Source organism: Thunnus albacares, chromosome 23 (assembly GCF_914725855.1).
Source record: "Thunnus albacares chromosome 23, fThuAlb1.1, whole genome shotgun sequence".
NCBI lineage: Eukaryota > Metazoa > Chordata > Actinopteri > Scombriformes > Scombridae > Thunnus > Thunnus albacares.
In genome coordinates this window covers 6,276,693-6,298,225 of record NC_058128.1, presented here as the reverse complement: position 1 = coordinate 6,298,225, position 21,533 = coordinate 6,276,693, and the positions used below count along the sequence as shown (strand labels likewise).

The window sequence follows — 21,533 nt, the reverse complement described above, 5'->3', positions numbered from 1 at the left end:
CTTTGACTCGGGATGTTTTCCGTTCTCAATATGTCTCCTATTATAAAAACATTTTCCTGTCGTGCCTGAGCATAAATTCTCACATTTAGGCCTTTTTCTCTTCAAACATGAAACATTAAAGAGAGCGGAAAGAGATTTAGGGCTGCAGTGTTAAACAGGAAGTGGACATTTATGTTTGGAAACAGGGTTTTGTAATGTATCTGCTTTGATTTTCTTTCATCCTCCTTTGGTAACACTCAGACTTTGTGTGTTTATGCATGATGATTCCTGTCCTCGCCTGTGGGTGGAGAGTAAACACTAGCGGCCCCGCTGGATGTCACGCCTACTGTTTTCCTCTCTCACATCCTGTTGTTTACATCCGTTAACCATCGCTCCACCTCTGACACAGTTTTTGTTTGAGAAAAGAATTAAAAGATGCTATAATATCAAAGCAGATGCTGATATTTTTGTTCATACAGGAGGTTTAAACGTGACAATTTTAACACCATTCTTAACATCCTCCATGGCTAACAAAGTACTGTTGAAGCCCAGTAATCAAACAACTTGCATCCTAGACAGATGTGGCTTCATTTGGAGAAATTCCCTCCTGAGTTACACCTCCAACCAAAGTATCTGATTAGTCTTTGTGTCCTTTGACCCGTCTCAGAGAAAAGAAGTCTGCCCTGAGGGTTGGGAGGGTGAAGTCTCCACCTTAATGCTCACCAGGAATAGGTTTGGTTAAGTGCTGCAACTAACAATCATTCTCATTATTGGTTGATCTATGGATTATCTCTTAGATAAGTCGATTGATTGTTCCATAAAATGTCAGAAAATGGTGAAAAGTGCTTATCAGAATTTCCCAGAACCCAATGAGATGTTGTCGATTGTTTATTATGGCCAATTAACTCTCCAAAATGCAAAGATCTCTTGAGTGACTAATTTAACCAAATTTCCGTGCCAATACCAAAACAATACCCTTTTCAATGTCTTACTTTGCAAAGTATAAGCATTTTTTTAATAGAAATCCTCTTTTCATGAGACTCAAACATGGAGTTTATACAGCTGTGCCTGAACTTAGTCTAAATAAAATGGAGTCCAAATCCAGATAAACTATTATCTGATCAAAGAATAAGTAAATAAAACCAAAAGGTGCTTAGGTCAGTGCTTCAGATTGTCTTTTGCATTTTGCACAGTACTCACTGTTTTGGCGTTTTGGACTGTTTGTAATTTGAAGAGCTCGTCTTGGGCTTTAAGAAATTTGTCAATGGCACTTTTCACCATTTTATAGCCAAAGGTTCAATTAATTCATCCATCAGAGTTTGGAAATTACAATCCTCCTGTACTAATTAAACAAGGCTGATTACCAAAATGTATCAATAAAAACAACATCAAAATAAACATAAAAACAATATAAAAGTAAAACAGATTAAAATTTACTTCTTTACAAAGACAATTAATCAATTAATCTATGAAAATACTCATTTGTTGCAGCCTTAATCGTTTCAGGTTTTCTTTGGTAGCTGAAAACATGCAGGAGATCCTTTGCTGTTTCTCTTCTTTCCATTATTGTCCAGCTTTTCCTCGGTGAATCATCACATCCTTCATCAGCGGATCCAGATTGTGGGTCAGTGTGTGTGTGTGTGTGTGTGTTGTAGTCTCATCCTTGTGAGAACCAGTCGGAGCCTCTCTCAGACTGAAGACATTTTTGCGAAGCGAGGTCATTTAGGCCGAGCCTCAGTTCTTCAAGGGAGAGTCAATGTGTGAGATCACACATTATGGAACAAATTATGCCAATAAGACAGATGTGTGCTTGTGTGTCTGCATGTTGGGAGAGAGAAGGGAAACCTAAGCATGTGGCGCTCCATGAACTTTCTTGCTTGTTTATTGCCAGCGACTGTAAGATATTTGTTAGAAAAAAAACATGTTGTCACACTAAAGCTGCGTTCTGTAAGCACTCCAACACAATCCAGACATGTAGCCTTAGCACTGGGCTGGTTTTCCCCCCAGATAAGACCCAGATAGCAGAAACCCTCCAAGGCTTGTGATTTGTCTTGTTTTCCTGACACAAGCAATATCAGTGCCACAGCTAAGACAGCATACCAGCCTCAAGCCTCAATGCTGTTACGGCTGGTGATAAGTGCCTCCACAGTGATATAATGTCCTGTTAACTATTGTTGTTATCTCATGCACGGTTTTGGCTCCGCTAAGGCCTGGCTAACATCTCACGGTCTCAGCTTTCGTTGTTTTAAAAAGATTTTTATTGGCGTCTCACAGCACAACGTTTGTTGGGTTTATCGTTCCTATCTTAGTTATCACTGAATGAACATTAACAGTTTTTATCCACACTAGCAGCTATCAGTGGCGTGGGATGACTTTTCCACCAGATGGGGCTACGGTCCAGGTAGCTCTGCTTATTTTGGCCGTGACCATGCACTGCACAATGTAGCAGAGAGCCAGCTGCTGGTGGCTAGCGGCTAGGCTAATGGCCACTTAGCAATTGCTTTCACTTTACAGTTGTGACCACAGTACCACAATGTTTTGCCTGCCTTCAGGGGGTAAATGTTATCTAATATGGAAGCAGCAATTGGGCAGATAATCGCACAATAAAATGTTCCACCCCAGATCCAGTTGGCTTGTGGTGTCAACCAATCAGGGGCCACCAGGAAAAGCCGAACATATTACACACATCCCGCCGTCGTCATGGATGTATAAAGAGAACTGAATAATGGAAGCGTGCCGGGCTTTGAAGCAAATTTTACACACTGGCCAAACCGTGTAATTACAAAGTCACGTGATGCACACTAGTCCATAAAGCCTTTTTCCCACAGACTTAATTTGTGAAAGAGACATCTGTAGATCAGCGGATACATTTTTTTGAGCGTCACAACCCCCACTAAATGACTCGTTTCACTATCAGAATCGGATCCATTCAGTCCAATCACATTTCAAAAGTCTAGAAGAGCTGCATGATTGAATCGTTTTATCCCCATTCAAGCTAGCCAGAGAGCTAAGTCGGAAGTTATCTGTCTCAGCAGGTGGAAATCTCTAGTGAGCATGCGCCATGGGCACATGCTGCCCATATATAACATTATACATGCTGGAAAAATACAAGAATTTAGAGGCTATTATCTTTTTCTTTTGCGCCACCATGTGGTAACCGTTTCCACATGTCCGGCAATGCAGAGAGAATTAATCAGTTTCAGCTGTAGTTTGCATTTAATACCAACATAGCATGCTAATATGCTAAGCTTAAGCATGCTGTGCTAACATGCTAATGTTAGCAATCATCAATACACGTATGAAAAACTGAGCCACGTCTGACAATGTAGAGCTGAGCCTGACAGGCTGAGTCTGAGATGTCCTAAAATGGCCACCATACAGAAGATAAACCCTTTTAACGGACACCTTTGTCCTACGAGTGTTAAAAATCTAAAAAGTTGATCATAATTTTTCCATCAAACAAGTTTGGTTTTTTTTGGTCTGTAATGAGCATCACAGCGTCTTGGAGTTGCTAGCATGGCAACAAACAATTGACAGTAGGAAAAAAGACAAAATCCTTGTAATTTTTTGAACCATTTTGGTGTTAAAAAGATTTTAATAATAGGTCAAAATAAAGGCTAAAACGTTGTTGTTATTAGCTGTCTACACTGAAATCCTACGCTCAAATCCTGTCATTTCTGTGCGGTTGAATTCATTGACAAGTTATCAAAGATATTATTTAGAGCCATTGAATGAAGGAATCCCTGCCGCTGCTGTTGCTACTGCTGCTGTGCAGATCAAGTTTCTACACATGTACTTCAGCTAAGTGTTGAAACAGCTTGCACACATTGTTAGCATTCCAGCGGGTACTTGCTGTACCTTGGCTTACAGCTGCAGCACTGAGATCTGCCGGCTTCAGTCATGAATGCTAACAATGCTAAAACAGCGTCACTACAGCAACTGAGGTTCAAATATGCAAATATTGTGCTTTTTTTATTATCTCAGAGTGTTTTAGGAATTTGACCAGAGGGCCAGAAAGTGGGGAAATATCTAAAAAAAAAAAAAGTAGAGAAACAGGATTTCAGGAGAGTTTAAGACCAGCTGGGAAACTGAGAAGAATGAAAACTATTCTGTCCTTCAAGATGCAAATGAGGAAAGCACTGAACCACCAACTAGGATAACAAGTTTTAAAATTAAAAATGAAACTCCCCAATATTATAATACAAAGTTCAAGAAGATGCTGAATGTTTTTTTCATGGAGATACTTTGGGGACTGTCACACTTTCAGCCTCATATTCAAAAACCTGTGAGATACCTGAAACTGAAACTGGATTTGTGTTTTAGAAACTTGCTTCTTTTTCTCTGCTTTTTGTTTCCACTACGTTAATGTCTGTAAACATCTGTGAGGATGTATTATATGTAGATTCATCTTCCCAGCGCCTCCATTTGTGTGACATTTTATATCGTGCACAAATATTTGGACTCTGATACTGATACAAGTGTTTTCTGATAAGACACCCTTTGTAGAGAGTTTACCTAGCATAAATAATTGGTTTATTAATAGTTAATAAATCTTTTACTGATGCTTTATTGATCTATTATAAAGATGTTTGGGTTTCCAGGTTATGGCTACATATATAGTTGCTTTGTCTTGTTAATTCATGAGGAAGTTTCCTCCAGTGGAGAGTTTGACCTTTGACCTTCTGGAAAACTGCTGCAGAGCATCTTGACCAAAGTTTACTTATTAACAATTTATTAAAATGTTCAACTGCAGATTTAGATTATTGAAAGAAACAATTATTAATGACTTATTGGCTTTTATAATAGCAGATGACTCACTAACTTTTGCCACCGGCCAACTTGAGACTTTTTATCATGACTTATTAAAATAAATAACTACAGAATTGATGTTTATTAGTCTTTATTAACGACTTAATAACTTCAGACTTGTCGGCTTATTAGAAAGTGAGAAACCTTTTTATCAATGACTTGACCATTAATGACTCAACAGTCACCAAAATTTTCACTCAGCTACACAAAAGTTATTATTTTAAAAGCTTATAACTAATATGTTAAGTATAGTAAATAATGTATTAACGATTAATTTATTATATTTTATTATAAAAATATACATAATATTATATCTTAACCATTAATGAAGCCAGTTGCAGCTTATAACCCTTTTATAAGGTGACTTATTAGAAAATTGTACTCAAAGTTTAAATAATTAAAGATTTTTTTCACTTTTTTCTCAATAATTGATTGCAGAGAGCAGACGGAGATCTTTCAGCACTGGTTTGTGTAACTGGTTTCGATATCTCTTTACCTTTTCTACTGGTTATCAAGCTATGATGGCACACGTGTTGGTAATCAGTGTTTGTTTTAAACCTAGAACCTGGATCCAAAGTTAAGTAATGAGTCATTCAGTTTATCTTGACATTAATTTGTGTGTGTTTTAGTGTGTGTGTGTTTTAGTGTATGTATGTTTGTGTGTGTGTGTGTGTGTGTGTGTGTGTGTGTGTGTGTGTGTGTGTGTGTGTGTGTGTGTGTGTGTGTGTGTGTGTGTGTTTGCCCTTTTTATTGGTGTGTTTGCAGGCTTTGTGTAGTGAAGCTGTGTCATCAGCAAAAGTACACAGAGATGAGTCAAGGGCAAAGGTACACACACACATACACACATGCACTACTAGACACACTCAGTGGAAACACAGTGGAGGGAGATGACCCTGTGTGGCTTTGTGTGTGTGTGTGTGTGTGTGTGTGTGTGTCTTAGGTATTTTGAGGCATTTTTTACGGTTTACTCTCACACATCTGGTTTTTGCCTCTCAGGGGGAGGAAGGTGTTACATCATCAAACTTTCCGCTTCCTGTCTAACCTCTGAAACTTAAACCTCTGGTCATTAAGGGTTAAAAACAGACACACATGCAGAACAATTACAGACCAGGAAAGACATTCCTTCCTCTCCCCTTCGCTCTCAGACCGCTAATTTAGCCGATAAATAGTGACCGACACAGCTGTCCGGGTTTTATTATCACTTATCACTTGCCTCTCTCTACCTCGTAGCTTCTCAGGATTTCACCAGCTTGTCTGGGAGACAAGACAACTGGTTTGTTACTTTCCAGCTGATGAGAACATGGACACAAATTGTTCTGCTTAGAGCTGCAATTAATGATTATTTTCTTTATTGATTCATCTGCCAGTTATTTTCTCGATTAAAGGATTAATCGCTTTGTCTATAAAATGTCAGAAATGAGTGAAATGTGATGGTTATAATTTCCCCGAGTTAAAGGCGACATTTTTAAATGTTTTAATTTGTCTGAAAGATATTCAGTTTAAGACAAATCCTCCCATTTGAGAAGCTGAAACCGTCAAACATTTAGCATTTCTGCTTAGAAAATTACTAAAACAATTATTCAATTATCAAGATTGATGTATAAAAGTAAAAATTGTAAAATAGTGTCAAAGTAGTTTTTCTGTTGATCAATCTAATCAAATTATCGACTAATTATTACAGCTCAACTTTAGCAAATAGCATGATGGAGGTTTTTTAGTATGGGGGTGTATTTGCGTTCCTAAATATTTTAAATGTTTTGACGTCTAAATGAAACCTGATTTTTGAAGCTAGCACAAAATAATACTTTTTAAATATCTTTATTCGCTGAGCATCTTCAAAAACTTTTTTAATTCAGCAAGTTACGCCAAATATTTCAACTTCATCAGTGTTTAATCTGTTCAAAAATGTTCCCTAAACAAAGTACAATGTAAAATAACTATTTTGATTTAAATCAGGCAATGTGTGATTAAAGAGTAACTAAAGGTGAAAAAGAACTGATTTAATATTATTTTTTTCTTAAATAGTTTTAGATATTTGGTGTTACAGACACTATTTGATTGATGTTCAGTCCTCAGCCCTCGTTCCTATCAGATATTCTTCTTTTCATATTTCAATTGATCAACTTGAAAACAAGATTTTAAAATTATGCCAGCACTGGATTTTAAAGATATGTAGAATTTAGTTGCATCTAGCAGAACGGACTTCATAAGTATGTTTTCATTAGTGTTTAATCACCTGAAAATAAGAATCGTTGTGTGTTTGTTAGCTTAGAATGAGCCCTTTATATCTACGTAGGGAGCGGGTCCTCTTCCATGGAGGCGGCCATGTTGCACCGCCATGTTTACAGTAGCTACAGTAGCCCAGAAAGGACAAACCAAACACTGGCTCTAGAGAGGACCTTAAGGTTTCTCCTACACACTTGGAAGCGAAGGACACTGGACCTTTAAGAGATGTTTGGGAACTGAACTTTAAACAAATTGTAATTGTAATGATCTGAATCAATAAACAGTGACACAGATCAAGTTGCAGCTTATCTTGAAATACATTTCTAGTAAAAGAGAAAGTGAAAAACAGTTCAAAATGATCTCCGTCTGGGGTAAATATGTTGTCAACTTGAGGCCACTGTCACGTTCCCTCCCGACAGTGAACTCTGAGGTCTTACTCATGGTGCGATGATGATGATGATGATGATAAATTATTTTGTTGACTGCAGTTAAGAGCAAAAACATGTCACCCCTCCATATGAACTAAATGTTTGTTTTCCATCTGGACAGGATGTAGTTATACTGTTAGTCAGTGACAACATTTCCCAATAGACTGTTTTTCTTTTTTAACCATAGAAGAACTGTAAACCTTCCAAAGCTCATTTTAGTGCTAAAATTGCTCCTGAATCATTTTTTCTTTACCCATAATGCACAGAATGATGTCTCAAACTTTAGCTAATCATTTTCTTTGACACATAACTCTGCTGCTGATTGTTCGACACAGTTTTCCGACCTTGTTTGGAGTTTGCCCTTCGGTGTTTTTAGCTGATGATTAAGGTCATACATATTAAAAGTATAGCTAAGCTTATAAAAAAAAGGATATTTCTGCTTGCTTGACTCACGATTTCTGTGCACAACACTGATGTTTTACCAGAAACGTCGAGGGATAATCACTCTTCCATCTACAGCCTTCATTGTGGCCTCAATTAAAAGATTATGATCTGCACTTTCAGCGTTGTTCTCTGCTTCTCGGTAATGTTATTCATAAAAATATGAGAATAGCCTCTTTGTTATCACCACTTCTCCCTCAGAATAGTTACTGACCTACAGATTCTCGTCCTAGTTCCAGTTTAACTCCCACTTTTCCCATTAAGGCTTGAACCTCTTGAGGTTCTGGCTCCCAGCTGGAGGGAGTCAAGTTACAGTCGGCCCTAAATAACACCTCTCTGTTGGGCTGCAAAGACAAAGAGGTTACTGTTGTGTGTGTGTGATGAGTTACACCCGACTCAGTGACTGATCCTGCAGCCCGATCCACTGCCCTACATCGCTTTTTTTTTTTTTTCACACACAACCACAACCACACACTGTGACTGCAGAAATGACAGGGAGCATATAAAGCCTCGCTATGTGTCTTTGGTGCGGTTCTGTTTTCATGCAGGCGTAGTTGGACCGCTCCCATTTCCTGTAGACTTAAACAAGGACCAGGATTTATTTCTTCATTTGGTCGGAGTTGATCATTTATTTCTCATGTTTTCACGTTTTAAGAGGATTTTAAAGGAGGATTTTTTTTTTAGGGCTTTTCCTGGTGTTTTGTAAAGCAGGAAGTAAAAAGAGAAAAGGTTGAAAATCCTAGAAGAAGAAGATTTGAACCCACAGAATCACTTATGTGGTTTAGATTTCTAAGGATGGGTTTCGGACTATAATTACGCCTCCTTTAAAAACTACACCCTGCATTTTCTGTTCACATCACATCTTTTTGAGCTGAAACCAAACCTGAATCTCTGATCAACAACAACAACAATAAAAAAATCCAGATAATTCTTACAGGAACCAGCAAATACTACGTTAACAGTTAAGGTTAACATATACAAAAAAACTATATACTCATCAAATTCATAGAAGCTAGATACAGGATAAGACTACAAAAAGTAAAGAAAATCTACAGTATTTAAGGTGAATTTCACTGTCAAACACTGACTCAACATGTATAATAAGATAAATGCTACTTAAATTATCCAATTTGTTTGAAAATACCATAAATAGTCAAACCTCTGTCTTGCTAATCCCGTTATATAAGATAAACAGGGCACATATATAACAGTCTGAGCTCTACGTTGCAATGCAAGAACCATGTAGCTGTGAAGTTCATATTTAAGACCCTATTACAGGATTCTTGTTGTAAAATGAGTCAGTTGGAAACATTAGAAAGTCAGCAGGAGGCAACGTTTTGATCAATTCATAACGTTTGCTTCATTTGCTGAGTTTCTCCAGCTGATAAACTCACAGAGACAGTTGTCATTTCTCAGCTAGAAATGAGAAGCTTTTGTCTACATCTGTCTGAATCAGTTTAGCTATTTAATTATTAAATCCCCTGGAAAGGCAAATCCATGATTGGCTATTAATCATTTAATTTGGGATCTGCCAAATGAGCTGTTTTTGAGCCAGGTTTTCTAATGAATGTTATGAATGTTTATTTTCATTCAGATTTTTGTGGAAGCTTAACGAGACACTCAACTTTGATATCATAAATGCATTTTTATGATTTCAAGCCACGTTTCCAGAGGCTTTAAGAGAAAATGATTAAGAATCTCTGTTATCATTGTAAACTGTGTTGTGTGCTGTGCAAGACTGTAAAACTTGAATATTTTTGAATCTGCCAACTATGCAAGTAAAGATAAACTCTATATCTTTATATAAAAATAAAGATATATGTCCTTAATTTTGCTTCTGATGAGACATTTTCAAACCATTTTTCTTCAAACTTTGAATAAACTTTTCATGGAGTTATTTTTGTAGATATGCAGCAAATATATATAAATATAAGATTTTTGTAGCTCTCTGTGTCACTGCAAAAGCAGACATTGTAATTACTATCATCATCATCATCATCATCGTCACAGCGAAACCCATCACTGTCAGTGTGTTATAAGACATGAAGCAGCAACATCAGCAACAATAAGATTAGTCACAGTAACCACGGAGATGTGGTTGCCAGGAGACACTTGAGAGGGGAAGTAAAAGGTTATAAACTACCGTAAATGTTTTCCCACAGTGCAATGGGTCACGCACACACACACACACATACACACACACACCATCCTATACACTCATATCGTGGCTTGTTTATGTCACGGTGACACACACTGATGGTGAGTTGGAAATGGACCCACTGTTAGATAAATGTGTAAATATTTGTCTTCCCCCCCTCCTGAATAGATTCACGGTATGCTGTCAGTGTTTGCATTACACACACACACACACACACACACACACACAGGCCTGAATCCGGGCCATATAGGGCAGCAGACAGTGGCAGGAGTGTGCAGTGAAGAGGTCATTTCACTTTATGTGTGTGTGTGTGTCTGAGAGAGAGAGAGAGAAAATGCGAGAAGTAAAGTCCCAGCCTCCCTCTCTCTCTCTCTCTCTCCTTCTCTCTCTTCCTCTCTCACCCTGTAATTGAAGCCACATGCTTGGCGTTCGGCCTTCCACCCTCCTCCTGTTTCCTCCATCTTGATTTCACTCTCGCTTTTCCATCCATCCTTCCATCCATCCGCACATCATCTGTCATCCATCTTCTGTCTGAAGTTACATAACTAAAAATTTTGGCTGTAGATTGTTTCTTTTCTCTTCTTAAGCCACAGCTTTATATGTTTGGTTTAAATTGTTTATTTCAGTCTCATTGGCCGAGACCAAACTGTCCCGAAATGTTTAATATTGCCATTGGACTAGTTCTGCTTATTCTGCCCGGTAACAGAAGTTACATCAGACATTTTTTTGGAGCACTGAGTTGAGTTCAAGTCAGGACAGAACTGGAAACACACAAGTCTTCATTTAGCATTTTTTTATGTGGATGTCGCACATTTGTAACATTAAATTAATCTTTATCGATCCACATGGGGAAAAACACATCACTCCAAACAAGACAAAAACATATAATTATAAAGTTAAGCCTAGGGTTTAAGTTTATTATTTATTGTTTTCATGTGTACATATATACAAATGCTCATATACGAATGACTTCATACTGTGTATATGTTAAGTTTTTCATTGTATGGAGATGAACTGGTGGCATTTTAATATATATAACATATGAACTAATAAATGAAGATGAGTTTTGTGCAAAAACTAACAGTCCAAGTCCATAATGAGGCACAGAAATGAATCAAAATCTGTTGTACTTACCAAAAATCTATAATATAATATAATAATTTGCATTATTGTCATTATTGTTTAATCTGTCGATTATTTAGATAGTTGTTTAAATGTCAGAAATGGTGGAAAATGTTGATTATTATTTCCCAAAGTCCAAGATGCAACCTAAAGTGTCTGGTTTTGTCCCGACCAACAGTCCATAATCCAAAGATGTTCAGTTTACTGTCATAGAAAACTAAAGAAACCATAAAATATTCACATCAGCTCAGATTTCCTTGATACCAGCTCCTTGTTGATATTCATTCATAGAAACTACACATTTTTGTTTTTGATGCATAATATGAGGGTGTAATGAGTGTTTGGACACTAATTACAGGTTTTATCCACAAATTTCATGTTTGAAAATGTTCAAAGAAATACAGAAATCCAGCTGCGAGTAACTGACAAAACACAGGAGAAATTATGTCAGTATGTTATCAACACATCTCCAGCCGGAATTTGCTTTGGCTTCCTTTTGTTTATGTCAGTCATAACACCTGAGCGCAGAGGAGGATGATGCATACACTGATGGGGGAGAAAGATAAGAGAGCAGGATAGATGGAGGGCAGGAATGCAGCAACAGGAATGTCGTGAAGGAGGACGAGGGATGAAGGGGGGGGGGGGGTGAAAGAAGGGATTAAGTGTAACAGGGAGGAGAAAGGCTTGTCTGTTAACTTCTTCTTCGTGTGTTTTGTAAATGTGTCACCGCACTGAGAATCACACACACACACACACACACACACACAGGGAAACACTGATTAGTGAGTGAGATTTTTTCAGCCCCAGTTTGTCTTCAGTTAAAGACAGTTTTACAAGATCGGCTCCTTGCTTTTTCCCCCGGGGGAGAACTGAGGGGACACATTCAAGGAAAGGTGCCAATCAAAAAAAAAACAGATAGTAATTACTGAGAGACTCCTCACAATGTGGTTTTATATAATTACCTGTCTCCTTCTGAATGTGTCTGATGGCTTCAAATTGATATTTTGTGCTTTTGTCTGAATGATATTTACGGCGTTTTCTTTCTCTTTTGTGCAGCACTTCTCCGAGCTTCTGGACGACCTCTCCCAGGATGCTTTGCTTGGCCAGCTGCTCAGCGACCCCTTCCTGTCTGGAGTGAGAGGCGGCGTGGAGGAGGCCATGGAAGGGGAGGACGGAGGCGACCTGTCCCCATCTTCCCCTCTGCCCCCGCACATCACCGCTGAGCACAGCTACTCGCTGTGCGGCGACAGCCGACCACAGTCGCCCCTGTCGCACCTGACCGGAGAGCAAGGCAGCGAAGCAGGTGAGACGCAGATTATCACCTGAGAGTGTGCATAAGTATGCTTTTGAAAGATGAACCCAATCTTCTTTTTACACATGAAAAGTTGACTTTATAAGCAATAAAAAACATGTAAAAAGACAAGAAAATAATGAAAAATGACCCGTCTTGGAGCTCATGGTGATGTCATCAAATGTTTTGTTTTTATCTCATCAACAGTTCAAAATTTAAAGATATTCAGTTTATGAACATGAATGACACAGAAAAGTTTGAAATCCTTACATTCGAGAAGCCGAAACTTCTAACTTCTGAAACTCCCAAGTTATCAACAACATATTAACATTTATAACTACAGACCTGACTGGCTATTGTAGTGAAAGGGCCTTTTCTCATATATGACCTAATGACATTTGTGATCACATTAATAAAATTTACAACTGACTTACAACCCCGAAGTTTTTTTTGTTAGTGGATTATTACTGATCGTTAAAGTATAGTTAAATTACTTATTAACCATTAGCTCCAGATTTAAAATGATAAAGAGTCAATAAAGTTCACCACAAAGTCTTACTGATAAGTGGGTTGGACCAAAAGTTCAATAAACAGGGAGGAGAGCTGATAAAGTAAATCTAACCAGATGAGGTTCTTTATAAGGAAATATCATAAATAAATAGAGTAAGTACTTCAGTATTTGTACAGTGCTAATAGTGCAGCTACAGTCTCGGTTCATTGTCTCATTCAATAACTCAGAATTGCAGAAATCTTGGTGCCATTTTTGATCAAAACCTCAGTTTAGACAAACGTATTAAATCAATGTTTCAATCCTGCTTTCATCATCTCAGAAACATTTCAAGGATTAGACCTTTTCCTTTCTACCAAAACTGTTCACGCCTTCATATCCAGTCGACTGTAATTCTCTGCTCTCCCTCCTCCGGCTCATCTGCTGCCAGGATTTTAACTCAGACTAAGAAACATCATCACATTTCACTGATCCTGGCTTCCCTTCACAGGCTACCTGTTGCTTTCAGAATTGATTTCAAGACATTATTGATGACTTACAAAACCCAGAGAGGCCCCGCCCCAATTTATCTATCAGATCTCTTATTGCCCTATGTCCCTTCCTGCTCCCTGTAGATCCTCGAATGCATCGTTGTTGTTCCAAGGTCCAGACTGATACACAAAGGTGATAGAGCCTTTGCAGTCAGGGCTGCTAGACTTTGGAACGACCTGCCTGAGGAGATCAGGGCTGCCAACTGTGTCATTTTAACCTCTTTGTGCTTTAAATGTGTTCTGTTTTTATTGTAAAGCACTTTGTAACTGTGTTTTTAAAGGTGCTATATATAAATAAAGTGTATTATTATTATTATTATTACAGGTTCATTCTCAGTCTAAAGCTTATAGAGAAGAAATATTTGTTGGTTTAAAAAAAACAGGCTATTTAAAATCTGTCAAAACAAGACACCAACAAGAGTCCGTGTTTCCTTCTCCGCAGCAGAGTCCGACGGGGATTCAGCCGAGTGGCCCATGGAGCAGGATGAGGCCATCGACAGCCTCTTGTGTGAGACTCCTTCGCTCCTCCCCACCCTCTCCCTCTCTCTGGCCTCCAGTGAGGGGTCCCAAGCACCCGAGGGCCCTGCGGTGACCCCCGCAGCCGCCCCAGCTCAGACTACAGTCAGCAGTCACAACCAGGGTAAAGGCGTCAAGGTGAGAGCTCAGGAAATACAGATGAAAACTAGCCAAACTTACATTTTTAATTACATTTTTTCGCTGCTTTTAAACTTTCTTTTTATATATGCATCTGTCCTGTCTGTCTCTTTACAGATAAAAGAGGAGAACATCATCCCTCAGATTAAACTGGAGCCTCATGAAGTGGACCAGTTTCTCAATCTGTCACCCAAAGGTCAGGATTCAAATTTTCCTCTCTTCCTTCTTGTCAGTTATCTGATGTTACAATGACGCCTGCTGGTCAGTTCATGAAAGTTCCTGCTGTGAAAACGTCTCAGACTGCATAACAGCACAAGTAGATGAGATAACTGATTTTTAATGCTAGTATGCAAGAAGTACTTTAAATCAGGATCTTCTAAAAATAACTTTATTCACTTAAACATATTTTCTTTTACTCCCAGGAATTTAAATTTCTGCCTCTCTTTTGCTTTTGTCTGGCTGAGACAAAACAACATAGCTAACCAATCAAGCATCACGTTTCAGGTCTGGAGTCTCTGCAGATGCCTCCCACTCCTCCCAGTTCCCACGGTAGTGACTCGGAGGGCAGCCAGAGCCCCGTCCACGCCCCGCCCAGCCTGTCCTGCCCCACCTCCCCCACCAGCCCCGCTCCATCCCAGGCCAGCCTGAAGGTGTCTCCTCGCGGTCCTTCCTCCCTGTCCAACTCCCCTCTGCTCACCGCTCCTCATGTGAGTGAAGAACAAAAAAAACACCGACACAGAGTTCATCATCTGAACACAATATCTCACACACTGACAGTTGGATTTTCCACAAAAAACTCTCTGACCACCTGCGATCTAAGGCTTTGAAATTACTCTTCGATTACTAATCAAATTAAAAATAATAAGTCATGTCTACAAAGTTCATATGACAAGAAATTTGGGGTAATTTTCTGCTGTTTTTGCTCCACAACTTATGACCATTAAAAATACAAACTACTATATTTTACACCTTTTTGAGTGTCATACAAATACTGCACCCTCCTAATACACCAAAAACAATCTCAACCAATATTGAACGCATTTTTATAACTTGGTACTTTTTTGAGTGTCATAAACACTTTATATTTCTCTTTTTTGTGTGTGTGTAGAAACTGCAGGGGTCGGGCCCGCTGATCCTGACCGAGGAGGAGCGTCGCACGCTGGTGGCTGAAGGTTACCCGGTTCCCACCAAACTGCCGCTCACCAAAGCCGAGGAGAAGGCGCTGAAAAAGATCCGCAGGAAGATCAAAAATAAGGTACTGTCACACGAATATATTGAGATTAATATTATTTACTAAAAATGTCAAGGTCAGTACCACTCAAGTTGTTTATTAGAATCTCCTTACTTGAAGAGAATTAATCAGATGCACATATTTCAGTGTAAATGTCTGAAAAACTTTACACTGTCAATACTCACAATGAAATATATATCGTATATGAAATTCACCAAATACTCATTAGTAGTAGCAAGTATCCATTATTGAGAAAGTATGAAATACTTAGAAGATTATAAGTATTGACAGTGTGCAGAAATCTTTTCATGTAGTTTTTGGTTCAAGAATAAATATGATTATGAGTAAATAAAACTTAAATGAATATGAACCTCTCAGCTTTTGGCCCAGCAGTAGTTTCAGTCTAAGATATTAGTATTTGTCTCCAAACTCAAACCCACATAAAGCAAACTGATGTGAGTGTCTCTTTTCCTCTCTTTCTCTCTCAGATCTCAGCTCAAGAGAGTCGCAGAAAGAAGAAAGAGTACATGGACGCTCTGGAGAAGAAGTAAGTCCTCTTCCTCATACTGTATGAGAGCGACTGGGATAAAAAAATGACCGAATCACTCTGAAGAACAAACAACCACAGTTTGTTTTGTGTCATTTGAATTTACTTCTACATCATTATCTATTTCATTTGACCTATTTCTTTCTCAAATGAAGTAATCTTCTGATTTAAACAGTCTCTTTATGTGAGCTGACATAGATACGATCAAACTGAATGAAAACAGCCGTGGAACAAATATATTAATGTGCTGGAAGAAGTAAATAAATATAAGATGTTCTGAAAAAAAATCTAGAATACGCTGAATAAACAAAAACACAGACAGTGTATAAATCATCCAGTCGTGTTATTTATATTGTGTGAGAGCAGCTGTTCAGTCACTGACCTGCAGTTCTCCTGTCTGACCACAGGGTGGAGACCTGCTCCAACGAAAACAGTGAACTACGCAGGAAAGTGGAAACTCTGGAGTGCACAAACAAGTAAGAATGTACAGATACACATACAGACATACACTGACTTATTATTATTATGTGATTGATTGAATATACTGTAAAGTTCCTTAATTACCAGAAAGATTTATTTTAGATCCAATACTTCACCTCTACAGCACCCTCACTGCACCCAGTTAAAATCTAGAGTTTACCGATACCCATCCCTCTTCTCTATCTATGGGGAAACTGTAAACAGACAAGCACACAGAATACTGAAGGACCCATCATATATTTTATACTGGTATGAACTGGTAGACGTTATAGAGCCAGTAAATTCAAAACCGACCGTCTCAAGGTCTCCTTTGTCTCTACCTCCATAAGACTGCTGAACAAAGAACCTGTGTGACTTTTAATCTATTGATGTTTACTTGTGTATACTAGGATGTACTATACCCAATGCAATATGCAGTACTGATGGGTAGTGAGAGAAAAACGTGTTTTATTCAGTTGGATGTCTAATTTATGGACTTTTCTTTTAACCTTTTTTATTGTTTTAACTCTTTTAAATATGATCTGACACTTACACAGGTCATTGTGTTATATTATTTTATGTAGCACGGGTACAATAGTGTATTTTGTCTTGTACATATGGAGACCTCATATTTTTCTATATGCAACACTTGAGCCCAAGCCAAGACAACTTATCTCATCTTATCTTATTTTATCTTTATCTCGTCTTATCGTGTCGTGTCTTGTTTTCCCTGCACAGCTGTATCAAACTAGCAATACAGTTATCAAGAAATAGTGCATAAAATTGAATCTACCCTCGTAAAGCTTGTTTTTAAGCAGAAGACGTCCTCAGGCATCACCACTGTGTGTCAGTTCTCTGAGATTAATGTTGGGTGCTGGTATTATTTTTGACTATTCCTCTCTTTCTCGGCCACATACTTGACACCCAGTCTTAGGAACAGATTCAACTGACTCTTGAACTGATCAAAGGTTTTTACAGTTTTTGGGGAAAGACAGCAGCAGAGTTCAGAGATTTGACTTTGACGAGGGAGCTTCAGGATTGCTGACAAGTTTGACTCATGTCAGTCACAAATACTCAACAATGGTGACAATCAAAGCACCAGGAAAAAGGGAGGAGGGGGAGGATCTCAGATCTAAAAATTTCTCTGCCTTGCAACCTCCAAACCTCCTCCGAGATTCCTCCTTTAAACTCCTGCCTTTATTTCCCTTCCTTTTTTTTTTTTTTTTTTTACATTCAGAGGCATGTGTGTTTGTTGTACAGTGTAGCGGAGAGGTGCGAGGATGATGTGTCGGGAAACACTAACTGAATTTTGTTACTTGCAAATAAAGCTGAATCAAAAGCTTCCCGTCGATCTGCTCAGCTGCAATTTAGCATCCATGCATAATCATGAGGCTATTTTAATGTAAAATGCTTGAGCTGCTTCAAAAAGACTGTGTTGTTTGCTCTCGTTATGCATGGATGAACTCTGGGTGTGTTTGTGTGTGTGTTTGTGTGTGTGTGTGTGTGTGGTGCACCCAGTGAGTGCAGTGTGTTAAATATAGCTGGCTGGAACACAGCTGTTTTGCACTCTGGTAAAGAGTAGGCTTTATCGTCACTGTCTGAAAGTTAAATGAACCAGTTGCGTGTGTGTGTGTGTGTGTGTCTGTCAGTCATAGGCTACTTTCAGGGTCAAATTCAAGACTTAAGACTAGTTATTTGGGGGCAGCTTTTCCAAATGGGGACAAAAGATGTGTCTCCAATTGGTAAAACATTGATTTTTGGGTCAGTGGTTATGGTTCAGTGTGTGTGTGTGTGTGTGTGTGTGTGTTGACGCTGGTGCACCTGGACAATGTGTTTGTGTTGTTTTGAGAGCTCAGCTGCCTTTTATTTAATGAAGCAAGCAGCAGAAAACAGCTTGAGTCAAAGAACTGAGGGATGTTAAAAATAAGACATAAACACTTACAACACAAAAATCAATAAATTAGTCACCGTGAGACTTAAGTTGATCACAAATTTACATCAGAAGCGATCAATATGTTGCTGGTAGTCTGTGGAAAGACCTTAAACTTTTTTGTTGAACTTTTTCTTATGTTATGATTATATAACGTTGAATTTTAGGCATTTAATTTCTTCCTTCGGCGTTCTGATACACTTCTGATATGAAAGGATGATGTCGTTTAATGAGGAAAAATGTCTTCAGGACCTTCACTGACTACTATTACAAGTCCTGCATTAAGTATTTAATAAAAACACAGAAATATTATCAGCTAATTGTGCTCAAACGTCAAAAATATTGCTTTATTGTGAGCAGATTTATGTTCACATTAAAAAGAGACAATGCACATATAATAGATACATGATTTACACTTGATCCTGTGTTGTCAAATCATTTATGCTTGTTCTGCTCATCTGTAGAGTGTGTCAGCTGTGTATGCGTGTTATGTTAAACGTATGTGTCTAACCTGTGTGTGTGTGTGTGTGTGTGTGTGTGTGTGTTGCTCCTCCCCAGGTCTCTGCTGCAGCAGCTGCAGTCCCTGCAGGCGGTGGTGGCAGGAAAAGTCCCCAAATCCTGCAGGGTGGCTGGCACCCAGACATCATCATGCTTAATGGTACCATTGTGTGTTTCTGTGTGTGTGTGTGTGTGTGTGTGTGTGTGTGATGGAGATTGTGGTGATGAAACATTGATTAAAAATATTGAATTGGTAGCATCTGCTTACAACATTCATTAGCAGCTTAGCATTTTGTGTGATTCATAATTTACTTATTCCTCTTTCTCTCTTTCTGTCTCCACCCTTCCTCTCTTCCTCTCTTCCTCTTCCTCTTCCTCTCTGTCTCTCCGTAGGTGGTCGTGTTGTGTTTCTCTCTGTTTTTGGGGAGTTTCTACCCCAGCAGTCTGACTCCTTGCTCCACCATCACTGAAACTGGCCACACTTCCAAACAGCTGGCCGTCAAAGAGTCCTACACAACCACAGGTAGTTACACTCACAAAACACATTCACACATAAAAAAAACTTTATTTAAACACTTACTAGCATCACAAAAGGTGCCACTTACTATCAGCGGAGCTTTCAACCGTATATCACAGGCTTCATTCAGTGACTAAAGCTGACTCAGAGGCAGAAAATTTTGGATTTGGGCAACTTTAGCATCAGTTTGGTGTCATTTTTGTAACTCATAGCATTGATATCACAATTCAGTTGATATTTTGAATGATACTAAAAAAACTTTTGTTCTCTAGTCTGAATTATTGGAAGTAGGCAAACACTTACACACATACATGAGTCACTTTTTCAGCTAAACCTGACCTGTCCCGCTGTTCTATTGTAATGAATCATTAGTTCCCGGGTATAAAAGTGTGGAGGCCAATTATAACATTTCCAATAATCAAATTCCACCTACAGCTCAGCAATAACAGCATCAGAGACTAATTAGAAGAGTTGACCTTTACACTTCATCCTCTCTGCTACCACCCACGCACTTTTGTAATACAGACCAGATATAATTTTCTTAACAATCAAATTCAGTTTCCAGTCTCATCCCGCCCACACACACACACACACACACACACACACACACAGCCAGGCTGAACTGTTTTTCAGCGGGCAGAGGATAACATGTGGTGCTACAATGTGATGAAGTGTGTGTGTGTGTGGGATGCTCTGGTGCCGCTGGGCGTGTGCAGTCTGAATAGTTAAAAAAAAACTTTATTATCCTGTTTAAGTTACAGAAAGCGTTGTTGCAGTTTATCCAGAACTGTTATTGTAACTGTAAATACAAAAATACAAATTAATTCTAACCTTTTTTTTTTCCCTTCCTTCTTTCAGTTAAATCGAGGAATCTGTTATCAACTTTCGAAGACGAGCAACCGCACCTCCTCGGGCTGGGCGGAGAATATCCCGAGCAATGGGAGGACACGCCGGCTCTCGTCATGGCGGCGTGGCGTCGCTCAGAGCAACAGAAACTCGGGGCGGAGCCCAGCAGGGCGGAGACGCACCCGCCTTTCAGGAGTAAAAATAATGATACGCAGACATCAGAAAACCTGCTGCTGGACCTGCACAGGTAAACACACACAACAACACACACTACAGTTATCTGGAATAAACAGAGGGAGACAGTTAAAAAATAAATCATGTTCAGTATTGATTAGGGCTGCATTTATATTTATATTTCCTAAATCGAATATAGTAACTTCAACAGAATTCATGTAGCTTTAAACCTTGAAGCAGGGAGTTACAATTAACCTTCAGTGTGCTGAAATGCGGGATGTTTCTGTGAAAAAGTCTCTCCAGCTAGAAGTCATCTTGGATTCAAATGCCTGCCAAGCAGCTGCCAAAGTTTCCATAAAAACCCACAATTAAAATTTATTTTGACTCCTTGCCCTCATTTTTTATTTTTTTGTATGCAAATTTGCAGCCTTTGCTGCATTTTAATGTAGAATTGACTGTAATTTCAAACCTCCATCTGATTTGTTTTCTTTCATGTGAGCGTGCTTGGTATAAAGGCTGTTTTTTTTTTTTTTTGTGCATGCAAATCAGTTTGAGACATGACATTCAAAATATAATGTGAGCAGCCTTATAAAATAGACATGCCTTTGGAAATTTCATGCGTTTTCGTGATTTTCTGTAATTTTTATAGTGTTATGATGTCGGATGTCTGTTAAATATGATCAAAGCACCAAAACTTGAGGTGAACGTATGTAAAAATGCTGCCTGCAAGTCAAAAGCCAGGGCTCCAACCTGCTCTGAATGCTTAAAGTTGTCTCTTCTTCCTCCTCGTGATGATGTCAGATTGTTAGTGCACGTCTACAAATGGCCGTCCATTCTGTAGTCTTTATTGCTAAGGTTGTTCTAGGGGTTGTTCTCCTCTGCATATTTCTGATCAGATTCGGGCTTGAACATATATAGATGTATCTGAGAAATTACAGTAAATAACAAGAAAAAGAAGTGAAATCCAACAAACTTTTTTGTTTACGTAGCCGCTGGAGTCGGAGGAAGCTGCTAGAAGCTGACCAATCAGATCAGAGTAAGCTCATCAGGAAGAGGAGCTAAAACGGCCTGTTTCAGACAGAGGCTTAACTGAGGGGCTGCATAAAGGACCAGTATAAGATAAATAAGGAGTTTTTTAAACTGCAAATCATGCAAAGATATTCCGATAGAGCCCCAGAATAAAAA

The 21,533-nt window shown here is 38.7% G+C and overlaps 1 protein-coding gene across 2 annotated transcripts in view; it reads left to right on the top strand.

Moving 5' to 3' along the window:
• creb3l2 (cAMP responsive element binding protein 3-like 2) overlaps positions 1 to 21,533 on the top strand; it is a 41,061-nt gene that overhangs the window by 16,199 nt on the left and 3,329 nt on the right. Inside the window, exons 2-11 of one of the 2 annotated variants that reach the window (XM_044343527.1) lie at positions 12,220 to 12,466; positions 13,935 to 14,146; positions 14,264 to 14,342; positions 14,651 to 14,853; positions 15,255 to 15,401; positions 15,866 to 15,924; positions 16,332 to 16,400; positions 18,872 to 18,971; positions 19,205 to 19,334; positions 20,187 to 20,421. In XM_044343527.1, the coding sequence (XP_044199462.1) occupies positions 12,220 to 12,466; positions 13,935 to 14,146; positions 14,264 to 14,342; positions 14,651 to 14,853; positions 15,255 to 15,401; positions 15,866 to 15,924; positions 16,332 to 16,400; positions 18,872 to 18,971; positions 19,205 to 19,334; positions 20,187 to 20,421 (1,481 nt within the window). The remainder of the gene's footprint in view (positions 1 to 12,219; positions 12,467 to 13,934; positions 14,147 to 14,263; positions 14,343 to 14,650; positions 14,854 to 15,254; positions 15,402 to 15,865; positions 15,925 to 16,331; positions 16,401 to 18,871; positions 18,972 to 19,204; positions 19,335 to 20,186; positions 20,422 to 21,533) is intronic. The other variant, XM_044343528.1, reaches the window with a different exon arrangement.